The sequence below is a fragment of the Aptenodytes forsteri genome, unplaced genomic scaffold (genome assembly GCF_000699145.1).
Source record: "Aptenodytes forsteri isolate BGI_AS27 unplaced genomic scaffold, ASM69914v1 Scaffold169, whole genome shotgun sequence".
Lineage (NCBI taxonomy): Eukaryota > Metazoa > Chordata > Aves > Sphenisciformes > Spheniscidae > Aptenodytes > Aptenodytes forsteri.
The window spans coordinates 955,066-967,519 of record NW_008796115.1 but is presented as its reverse complement, the minus strand read 5'-3'; the positions used below and the strand labels follow the sequence as shown (position 1 = coordinate 967,519).

At 39.3% G+C, this 12,454-nt stretch overlaps 1 protein-coding gene across 1 annotated transcript in view; it reads left to right on the top strand.

Annotated features, from left to right (window-relative positions):
- Positions 1-12,454, top strand: part of SPTLC1 (serine palmitoyltransferase long chain base subunit 1) — a 56,095-nt gene that overhangs the window by 846 nt on the left and 42,795 nt on the right. Inside the window, exons 2-3 of the mRNA XM_009287203.1 lie at positions 1,523-1,650; positions 10,452-10,546. Coding sequence (XP_009285478.1) covers positions 1,523-1,650; positions 10,452-10,546 — 223 coding nt within the window. The remainder of the gene's footprint in view (positions 1-1,522; positions 1,651-10,451; positions 10,547-12,454) is intronic.

The following is a 12,454-nucleotide window of genomic DNA, read 5'->3' as shown; positions in this document are numbered from 1 at the left end:
AATATACAAAATAAGTGATGCACAGTGCAATTGCTCACCACCCGCCGACCGATGCCCAGCCAGTCCCCGAGTAGCGGCCGCCCCAGCCAGCTTTCCCCAGTTTATGTACTTAGCATGACGTCACATGGTATGGAATGTCCCTTTGGCCAGTTTGGGTCAGCTGTCCTGGCTGTGCCCCCTCCCAGCTTCTTGTGCACCCCAGCCTTCTCAGTCAGTAGAGCATGGGAAGCTGAAAAGTCCTTGACTAGTGTAAGCACTACCTAGCAACAACTAAAACATCGGTGTGTTACCAACATTGTTCTCACCCTAAATCCAAAACACAGCACTGTACCAGCTACTAGGAAGGAAGTTAACTCTATTCCAACCGAAACCAGGACACTGTAGGCACTGAAAAGCATGGGGAAGTAGTTTGTGTGGACCTCTACTGCTACTATATTATGTGTTCTTTAGATGTCATGGTGTACATATGTATTCTTAATATGTTTGGTGAACTGAAAAGTACTCTGCAAATTATAAATTCATTATTTGCAGTCTGATATGCCATAGGACTCCTTACTGGTTTTAAAAAGTTGTGTTCAATTTCCTTTAGTTTCTGGTTGTGTGGTGCATTCTGCTTCCTTTGTTGGCAGGTCAGATCCCACCAGAAAATGTTGATGTGTGGGAGCTCTTCCACTGAGTTCAAGAAGCAGTGCACTAGTGTGTGTGCACTTTGAGTCTTTTAAAAATGGTAGACATCCACAGTGTAGACAGGAACCTTTCTGAAATGGAATAACTAAATCCCATCATTAAAACTAGGTGTCAAATGCTTGATTGCATAACTCCACATCTACTTTAAACTAGCTCTGCTGCCAGAGGAAACTGACTTTCCTCCCTCCAAGCACCCAAAGAGGCTAACTTCAACTTGGATCAACTCTCTGTTCTGGTTTGCTGTATATATTCCTAAATATTGTGTCCACACAAGAGAGCAAACGGCACAGGGACAAAACTGCTTCTGGTGACTGTGTTGGGTTATACCTACTCAAAGTGCCTGTGAAACTAACAAAAATGGGCTGTAAGTACAGGATTAGGTTTCTTTGTAAATAGTAGTAGCTGTCGCTGCTGGTGGACTGTAAGTTATAAGAATGCAGGGTTGAAGTGGGTGTGTATAGATGACATAGACCTTCAAGCTCTCAGGATACTTCTGCTTGTTGTGAAAGCTTTCTGCCTTCACAGATACTGGTGCAACCGGTACGCCTTATCTGCCTTTACTCTCAATATTCAACTTACATGCATGTGTGGAACTGAAACCACTTATCAATTTAGAGTGTGCCTTGTTTATTAACAACAGAATAAATCCATTCAAACTCAGGTTAACAGCTACAAGTAGTAGTTGCAAAGCAATCTACTTTCATATAACTATAATTTTTACTGATATAGAAATACATATCAGCTGATGATGAGCTTTGTGGTTTTTTTCTGATTGTACTAGTAGAGACAAAACTGTTGCATAGTGTCACACTGATTCAAATAGAATTCTGTGTAGACTTGTGCTTTTATTTTCAGGCTCCTGCTTACCATCTCATTTTGGAAGGAATTCTAATTCTATGGATAATCAGACTTCTTTTCTCCAAGACATATAAGCTTCAAGAGCGATCTGATCTAACACCTAAGGTATGGTGGAAAAATATTTTTCTTTAGAGAAACAGTTTATAGCTATTGATATATTTGGCTGTTGAACCACTGCTGCATCACAAATTGTGCTGGTTTTTCTTAGGATTTCAAAGGGTAAGCTTACTTTGGACTAAGAAACTGCTTATTGCTTAGATGCTTCAGTTCGTGCTTTTAAAGTAGCACTGTGTTTGAGAGTGGGAAATGTAGAAGAACTGATGTGACTGTGACTGCTATGCTATGAAAAGCTGGCATTAGCTCTACTCAATGGATGGCTTTGTTTTAAAAATGGAAGCTATACTAAAAAAACCCACCAAACAAAATGAACTATAAGAGTGTAGAGAGTAGGAAAATGATCACTCTGTACACGTGATATCTGTGAGTAATAACTCTTGAGAGTTTACAGTGTTAAGTGGGTTCCAGAAAACTGTAGTTTAGCGGCAATTTTCTTCTTTTGCAAAGTAGTTGTCTCAAAAAAAACCCCCAAGCTGTAATTGTTTGTGAAGTCTGGAATTTCTTCCTGACTTTGGGCTGGAGACTATCAGGAATGAGTAGAGTTTCTTTTGGAGATCTCCCTGGACTAGTTTGTCTGAGACATGGTCTGTAATTGGGCTTGCTGCATAATGTCAGAGGATGCCATTGGATATATTCAAAGGATGATTGGATGCACTCTCTGAATGTGAAAATAGTGAGGTGAACAAGGATGCACTCATCTTTCTCAGTCAAAGATGAACTATAGCGATGTATTGCAATGTGACAACCAACATGTGTATGTGAGGGGTTGATCTGAACGGTCTGAAGTCCCGTATAACAAACAAGCTTCGTTTGCTAGAGCTTCAGAGGAATGGTATCCTTTATGAATGGGATAAAACACTGGAATTTCTTCGTGGTATTAAGAAAGGTTTGTGAAACAGATTTATGGGTATTTTACCTTGTCATTCCCATCTATATAATGCGCTTGCATGCTTTTTGATCTTGTTCTTGCTAAGGATGCATGTGAAGCATGTGGGCTCGGTGTAATGCATCAGTGAACAGGATGCAGGGACTATAGGCTCAAGGCTGTAAATGTGAGCAAATCTGCAGGCAGTGTCCTCTTTTGGGGAGTACTTACTAAACGAGTGTGGAGTATTCTAGGGAAAACTTTAGCATGTATTTATTGGAGGCAAGAAGTGAACTGAGCAAGAATCAAGAAAGGCCAGTTCAGTTTTGTGCTTGGAAGGGTTTGAGTTGATCCTGGGATTCTTGAAGTTTGCCACCTTTAATAAGTATACAGAGGAGGGGTGAACGCCAAGTGAAGTCCAGTGTGGTGAAGCACTGAATGTTTAGATCATCGAGGAAGACATGCTGCAGCTTTAAAGTAGCCCCTGATTGTCCATTCAGAAACTGTGATAGTTCATTTAGTAGAGTTTTCCTGTATCAGATGGTTTTGATCTCTGGTATTTTGGAGGATAACTTTTTTTCTTTTGAAAGATTCATTCTCTCTGCAGTAGATGGTGGGAAAAGGCTCTTTCCTACTCTTGCATTAACTGGTGACCTCAAAAAGCTGAAACCTATCTCTTCCTTACAGAGTAAGGATTACACTCAGATATTTCTATGTGCATCTTGAATGTTAACATCCAGTTGCAGGTGATCTCCTTCATTCACTGACAGGCCATTTTGCTGAAGCTGAGGTGTTTAAGAAAGTGCTCAGACAAATCTGGAACAGTGGTATGCGGGGAAGAAAATTGTTCTGTCTCTCTGGGGGCAATGAGCAACTGGGAGGTTGCATGTGTGGCTGGTCTGCTGCAGCTCAGTGGAAGCAGGGTTTTAGAAGGGTGTCAAAAGGGTGAAAAACATTTGGAAATGGCTCATGCTTAGTAACAATCCTACTTTTGCAGGATGACAATAGTAAAGTTCACTGGCAGGACAGCAGTAACAGGCTTTCTGAAGAATAGAAGCAGGCAAATATGTTATTGCTGTGATACTTTTGATGACATTTATACAAACTTTACTGAGCTTGAGGGTTGGAAAAAAATGTGAATACTAGCAAAAATCCAAAGTGATCAAGAATTGCATTTTATAGATACTGGATACATTGATTCACAGTTGCAAGGCACAGAAGAAAAAAATTGACAGTGCTAAGAGCTGTTTTACAGCAAAGGGATTGACTTGAAATGTTAAAGACATCAACACCTCTAGCTTTCTGTTACCCGTATCTTGATGGCAAAAAGAATAGTACGGCGGAATGCTCTTTGGTCTGATGGTATGTTCAGGTTGGCTGATGATGAAGGAGATTTAAGTTAGTCTAGTTGGCTTTACCATTGACCTCTGAAGATGGAAGCAGTGTTTTCCTTAGGAAGAACTGTATTTGGAAGGGAATATCTTGTCTACAGGTAGACAACAGTATAGTGAAAGTGTGAATAAGTCTACTACAGTTGGAGGACTTAAGCAGACTGATACATCAGGGGGGTGGAGTGATTTCGCCTCTTTTTCTACAGTGTAGGTAATTGCTGTGAAAAGAGCTCATTTATTTTGTGTGGGGGAATAGCTGTGAGGGGAAAAAAACCTCCCCCTTAATCTTCACTAAAAATCCACAGATAGTTGACACTGTTCTGTGTTATGGGTTAACCCCAGGAGGCAGCTAAGCACTGCACAGCTGCTGGCTCACTTTCTCCCCCACCCCCAGTGGGACAGGAGAAGAGGAAAGGAAGAAGAAAAGCAAGAAAACCTGTGAGTGAAGATAAAATTGTTTAATAAGCAAAGGAGAAGTGGAAGAAGAGACAAACAAGACAAGTGATGCGAAGGCAATCGCTCACCACCTCCCATGGGTGGACCAATACCCAGCCAGCTCCCGAGCAAAAGATGGCTAATTTCCCTAAACCCCCTCTTTTCCCTTTTATTGCTGAACATGACGTTATATGGTATGGAATATCTGGTTAGTTTGGGTCATCTGCCTGGTTGCGTCCCCTCCCAACTTCTTGTGCACCCCTCAATCTATTCACTGTGGGGGCAGAGTGAGAAACAGAAGGCCTTGACACTGTGCAAACACTGTTCAGCAAGAGCTCCATTAGTGTGTTATCAGCATTGTTTTGGTCACAGATCACTATATGTAGTATCAAAACACAGCGCTATATGAGCTGCTATGAAGAAAATTAACGCCATCCCAGCCAGACCCAGTACAGTCTGTTTCATACAATATGGGATCCCACACAGCCAGGTGCTTCTGTGTGTGTGTTGAGCTGCGTGTAGCAACATGCTAGCTGTTCAGCAAGGAGACTGCTGATTTGCCTTCTGATTTGTTCTGGTTTGATTCATGCTGTGGTGTCCGGTCTTTCACATACCAGGAAGAAATATTAGGTTGCTCAGGTACAGGTGCTGGAGATAGGCCAGCTCAGGTGGTGGAGCTCAGACTACCTTTATGTCAGCCACTCATGTAATGATACTTGGAGTTTCTCTGTGAATTATTGTTGGGGATGCTGCCAGAGCAGAGCTGGCTCCGTGTAATAAATATTACTGAAGAATTCCACTGTTGCACGGCCATCTTAATGTGATCTGTCAGGACCAGTCTGCCCTGGCGAACCAGGGCAACCTAGTCCACTTAGGAGTCGCGCTTCTAGAACAGTGAAGAAATCCACCGCGAAGGTGGCTTCTGGGTTTAGTCAAATGTGTAGCAAGAGTACTACAAAATCCAGTGCAGGAATCAGCTTTCAACTGACTGTCTGTCAGCCTTTAATAACAGTATTTGTAGGTATGCCTATTGGTTCTCTTCCAACATAATGAAATCTCCCAAATCATTAAAAAGGTGGAGTACTTCTCTGTGACTATAAGTTCCTGATAGTTTGGAATTTTCAGAAGTACAAATAAAGTCTGTTGCCAGACAGGGTGCTAGACATAGACATTCTTGTTGGCTTTTCACCCAGAATAAAATCTATAGAAAAGTGGCAAAGTGCCACTGAGGACTGGAGTGGGCTGTGGGAGATTGCATGGCATCATTTATCTACAAGCTCTCCAGCGAACAACCATTTGACCATTTGTGTGAAAGGAAGGTGCCCTCCAGGTGTATGTGTCTTTCACTCTGCAGTAAATGATACTGAGCTTTTCTCTCAAAATCTCTGAAGTCCTATTAGGAGCCACACCTTACCATTTGTGGATGGGAGGAATAGTTCTTTTCTTTGGTTTTAGAATTTTCACTGCAGTAGTAGCACGGGAACAGTTTTATTAGAGTGATACTAGTCAGGAGGCTGGAAAGTTCCTGTCAGCGACAAATGTTTAATGCATGGCTGAGAAATACTGTAGGCCACAAGAGCTCTCTCTTGCAGGAACAGCATTCAGAGATTGATCAGATGTTATTCTACAGGGAAGAGCAGATGTAGTCTGTTCTTGTAAAGGTTTTCAGTCATTGTGAGCCAAGACTCCCTATGTAGGTAAAGATTCTCTTAAGTATTAGCATAGTTTGAAAGAGAGAAGTTTCTAACTAGCATGCCCGTTGTTTGTGCCAATTTATGCCATGCTGATATATGATTCTGTACATGCTGTGAAATTAAAGATCTGTTATTGAGGACCAGCAAATAAAAAAATATTACTAATCTTTGGATATTGACACAGATGCATGTATGACACTGTTTCAAAACACTAGTGCTAGCTAAGAACCGTCTTTATGAACGTAATCGCTACCTTTTCTTAAAAACCAGTGTCAACAAGGCAACTGATTTAAATAATTTGCATTGGATGTGTTTACACTCAAGTATTTCTCTTACCCAAGGTATCTGGCATTTACAAAGTAGAACCCACAACCAACAAAATACAACCACCCAAACCCATTTCATTTATATATGTGTGTGTATATTTAGATAAATATATTTAAAATGTTTATATATACACACAAATGTATAAATGTGTATATTATAATTTATAAAATATACTTATAAACATTTTATATGTTATATTTTTGTGTGTATTGTATATTAGTCATAAAAATAGAATATACATTTTATATTTATATTTTATTTAACATTATAAATTAAAAAGAATTCTAAAAGGGAAAGAGATGAGTTCACTTACATTACAGCCCGAAAGAGTGGAAATTGAAAGTTTTGAGTTCATCTTTTTATCAAGTGGATATTTTCAGTACAGTGAACTGAGGAGAAATAAGTGAATCAACTATATATTAAGGATGTTACATAGTGAATTAAAATCTGGTTTCTCTATATGTTTGAAAATTAACATTTTTATTCTTGATATTGGTCTGAAATTTGGTGCCTACTTAGGAGGTAGAAGATAAAAGTGCTGTTCTGAATGTGGGGTCACTGCATGAAAGCCTGCTTCTGCTCTTTTTGGTCAGAGGGAGATGGTCATGTTTACCCTGAAACGTCAGCAGGCCAGGCCAGCGTACTGAGGTATTTGGTGAATGGAAGGAGGGAGGGGTATGGACTGTCCCATCTGCAGTGTGGATGACCATTTTAGATTGAGATTGTTACTCACTTTACTCACCAGTATCTCCAATCCCCCACCATAATAAAGGAACTTCTATCACAGAAGCTTTTGGTAAACTACTACCTGCGCTAAGTACATGTGGAAACAGAAGACATAAGACGTGAAGATGCAATTGTTTGTTGTTTATGTTCCTTATGTCCATCAAAAAGCAAACGTCATGTAACGGATGAGGAGAATGAATGTGAGCTAGAATTAGTGAAACAGTGTTGTTTGAAATGAGGATTAGTCTTCTGTGTATTTTATTTTGTATTAAGAAAAAAATCAGGGTATTGCCACATCTCACCTGTGGCTTGTCACCTATGCTGTTAGTTTGTGTGCTGCAAATATTTCAAAGGGAAGAATGGAAACTTCTTACAACTTAGTATGAATGGGGGAGAGAACTACAATTAGGAATTGCTCATTATCTTTATGTTCACAGATCTCAACTGCAATTGTACTATGCTAATTTATTGTAGTTACAGTGTCCTTCTATAAATACTATTTTTCTTTCTAATAGACTCCACGGCAAAAAGATTTTAATTGAATTTGTGTATCAGTTGCTAAGCTGCTTGGTGACATTTTGTACCTTTAGTTCAAAGAATTAGACTTAAATGAAGAAGCTAAGTACATGCTTGTACAGCTTTAATTCTGCCCTCTTTGAAGAAAAGGTATGTTATGTTGCGTGCTCTGCCTTTGAACTATGTTGTATGAAAGCTGTTCAAATGTTCTTTGCGTTCAGGTCTTAAACAGAAGAAACACCATCCTTCCTAAGTCATTCCCCTTTAGGCATTTGATATCATCTAATGCTTTTCTTAGTTATCCTTCCATAACTGACGGGCTGCACCACTTCTCACCTGATTTATTCTGCTTCTTAATTAAAGCAAAAAACAACAACCACCAAAACAAAAAAACCCGCGACCCTGTGCTCTAAAATGAACGTAGAACTGTTGATGCAAGCTACACTGTACATCAGGGATTTGGGGTCTTTCGACACCAACTGTTGTAGGAGCAGAGTGAAGGCTGCATGAGCATACATCCTGCTTCCTGGTTTTCAGGAGTCTTTTTGAACTCTTGTGAAAAGGTATAAGATACTGCTGGGCAACTGTAACTCAAGTTATGGTTTCCCAGTAGCACCAGCCAATCTAGGTTGGGACTACTTTGTTGTGGGATCTAGTTTAGCTATATATCCATCCTGCTTTTGCCAAGTTAGTTTTCATCTGGATCATTTTTCTGAACAAGGTTATTGTCTGGTTTTGGAACTGCCTATGCCAACACAAGGAACAGGAATGGATTTGTGGCTGGGAGAGGGCTGTGCTGTAGCAGCGGCTGGCTTGCAGTGCTGTGGGTCAGCACACTTAGTGTTAAATTCCATCTTCGATTCCCCCCCCCCCCCCAAATAGCAATATAGGGATGTGCACTAGTACCTGTTCTGAGACGAGGATGGAATTGCCACTCTCTGTCTTGGATCAATGGAGTTTAGCATACAAGGTTATGGTTGTGGTTCCAATCTGAGGTTAACCTGAGTTTGGGTACTACTTTTCCACTGTTTTGTTACTGTGTTGCCTGTTAATCTTTAAAGAGTGTAGTATATGGTAATCTTCTCCCATACGGTTCTTGAGGTATTTGCTGAGTCATGTCAAACATGAGGTTTGATAATAGAATGCAGTAATGAATAGTAGTCAATAGTATTTACACACAGCTTAATTTATTATTGTTCTGTTCTCTGGTGCTCAGTTATCTGTTTGGATTTTTTTAATTGAAGCATTAAAATCTGCTATTTGACATGCTATGAATGGCACTAGTACAGGGTAAATTAATAAAACCCCCTATTTTAATGCTTTCCTTAATATGTGGAACAGCATTTCAACGCATACACAACTGCGTGCAAGGCTCCAGCTGGGGTCTGTCCTATGGTGGCTAAAGAAACTAAGCACTTTTTCTGACATAAGTGTAGCCACTTCAAAATATTGAATATATTCGATTCTGTTGCACATATTAATGGCATTTTATTTCCTTTAAAATATATGCCCCATGGGTTAAATTTCACTAAGAAATCTAACACAAAAAAGTTAAATAAAAAGGTATTTAAAGTACATCTGCAAAATATTAGAAACACAAGTGAGTATACTCACATAAAAAGGATCTTTTCTGAAATACAGGCCTATTGAAATTTCCATTTATGTTTTGAAATAGACCTTTGTGGAGCTCCTGGGATATTAATTAATACTCTGGAAATACCTAGAAACAAAGTTATTCATTAGCTTAGTAAAAGGAAAGTGATGAAAGTATAGGAGACTAATTGTATTGTTGCATGTAGTTTCCTTTTGATTTTTTCATATCTTAATTTGTTTTTGTACTTCGAAGGCTTTGAAAGGTGTATTTGGAAAAAATAAAAATGGAAAAAGATATTGCTGTGGTGTTTTCAAAAATCGATTGCAGAATTTATATTTTGGTATTGAAATAAGTAGCCTTAAATATTCTACTGCTTTTTGAAATAATAGAGAAATATAAACCGATTGTAGTCATACCATTCGAAGTTAGTGTGTTAACAAATATGTTATCAGGTGTGTCTTGCTGTACTAGTAAATAATCCTCCAGGAAAGTTCTGCCTTCATGGTATGAAGGATGATTTTGGTTGATGATTTTGGATGATTTTTGGAATATTTGCCTGAGTGGTTGCTAATTTATGTGGAACTAGTCTAATGCACCTGTTATGCTGGTCCACTGCATGTCCTTTGGAAAATCAGCTAACTAACGTTTTCCAAACCACTCTGAAAATGAATGTGCGTTCAGTATTCCTCTATGGTTAGGTGGGGGATTCAAGGTTTAGTAGTTGCTGTTACCATTTCTTGAGCATTTGGCAGTTTTTCTCCATTGTGTCCTGCTCACTTACGTGTTTTTTGTAAGTATTTTAATGCCACAGTTGTTTGAACAGCACTGTTGAAGACTTGAGAATGTAAAGTGAGGCAATTAATATTCAATTATTATGTAATTTGTATTCAATTACACAAACTGTAGAGGAGGATTTTCATAATTAATAGATTGAATGAAACAATATTGATTAAAATTTGTCAGGGACACCAAGTTAGTATCTCTTCTCTTGGTTATCATATCATGACATCTTTAATGCACAGGCACAACTGGGCTGTCTTTCTTAACATCTCCTTCCCTTTGAAGAATTCAGAACCCCTCAGTTGAACATAATGAGGTAATATCAATTCTAAGTGTCTCAGAAAGCTGACACATATTAGCATACATCATTTCTCGTACAACTATTACCAGCTGTTTATTAGCGCATAATATCTTTTCTAATGGAAATCCGTTTTGAGCAGTATTTCTTTTCTCCTGTTCAGGAAAAAGAAGAGTTGATTGAAGAATGGCAGCCAGAGCCTCTTGTACCTCCTGTACCAAAAGATCACCCAGCTCTTAACTACAACATTGTTTCAGGGTAAATGTAAACAAGACAAATTCTGTTTTTTATTTCAACTCAAATACTTGATGTCCAACTAAGCATTTCCACATCCTTAAAACCTTTTATAAATGAATTGCATTTTTAGATAGCAGAACTGAATTTGCCACTGAAGAGATGGTCTTGGTTTTTCAACATTATCAAGAATATCTTATTAAGAAAATCTTTATTAATTTAAATGTTGTAATTATTTTTTTTTTTTTTTTATTTTATGGTGAATGGAAAGCAGGGGGATCTTGGGGGGCCTGAGAGATTTTTTTTAAAATATTGGGGGTGGGGGGAGGGACACTTTATCTTTGCCTTCATTGTGGGTCTGTATTGTTTGATAGTAATTTGTTTCATTTTTCTGAATATGTAGACTTAGACCTCCAAAAGTGGTTACCACCTTCTGTGTAGGGGTTGGGGGAAACCATGTCATGACAAATCACTTCAGAAGAAACTGATTTTGTGGCTAGCCACTTGGCACTTTATGAAAAGTTGTTCCTCTTTGGACAATCAGAAGTGGAGATGCTTGATGGTGAAGTTGTTTTGTGAGGAAATTATGGCTCAGCATTACTTTCTTGTAATGTTACGAGGCTTTTAAAATGTGTGCTGACTTAAGCAAGAATCACAGTATTTCAGAAATTGCTTTGAAATTTCTTTCACAAACTTCAGATTTGTTTATGTCAGTAACTTTTACAATATAAGCATTCTTAATATCCTTCTAGTGACACTAATAATTTAAAATAATGTAGTGACAGAACACAATTATTTACTGTCACAGGGAGATGCATTTTTGATTGTTCTGCCACCACAGAAAAGTCTGCCTTAGAAAAGGGATGCTTATTTTAATCAACTGTGATGTGAATAATCCTAATGTTATTGTTCAGAATTTTGAAACAAGCAGTACTGTGGAGTTAAAGGAAGTGTTGGATGTTTAAAAAAAATCTGAACAAATATATCTTTCAGATTGATTCATAAATTGTTTAAATTATTTAGACCTTTGCAGTGCTTACAGCTAGGGAAGGTATTGTGACAGAATGTTAATGTGTAGTGGCTGTTAAACTTAATAGTGGCTATGGGGAAAACTTGGCATTTGTCTTGTAAGATTTAAAATGCCAGCTAACTACCTTCCCTTGAGTTGCTGAGGGAACTGGCACATGAAGTTGCTAAGCACTATCCATCATATCTGAGAAGTTGTGGCTGTCTGGTGAAGTTTCCAGTGACTGGAAAAGGGGAAACACAACCCCTATTTTTAAAAAGGGAAAAAAGGAAGACCTGGGGAACTACAGGCCAGTCCATCTCACCTCTGTGCCCAGCAAGATCATGGAGCAGATCCTCCTGGAGACTATACTAAGGCACATGGAAAATAAGGAGGTGATTGGTGACAGCCAACATGGCTTCACTAAGGGCAAATTGTGCCTGACAAATTTGGTGGCCTTCTACAATGGGGTTACAGCGTTGGTGAATAAGGGAGGAGCAACTGACATAATCTACCTGGACTTGTGCAAAGCATTTGATACTGTCCCGCACAACATCCTTGTCTCTAAATTGGAGAGACACGGATTTGATGGATGGACCACTTGGTGGATAAGGAATTGGCTGGATGGTTGCACTCAAAGAGCTGCAGTCAACGGCTCAATGTCCAAATGGAGACCAGGGACGAGTGGCGTTCCTCAGGGGTCAGTATTGGGACCAGTGCTGTTTAACATCTTTGTCAGCGACATGGACAGTGGGATTGAGTCACCCTCAGCAAGTTTGCCAATGACACCAAGCTGTGTGGTGCGGTCGACATGCTGCAGGGAAGGGATGCCATTCAGAGGGACCATGACAGGCTAGAGAGGTTGGCCTGTGTGAACCTCATGAAGTTCAACAAGGCCAAGTGCAAGGTCCTGCACCTGGGTCAGG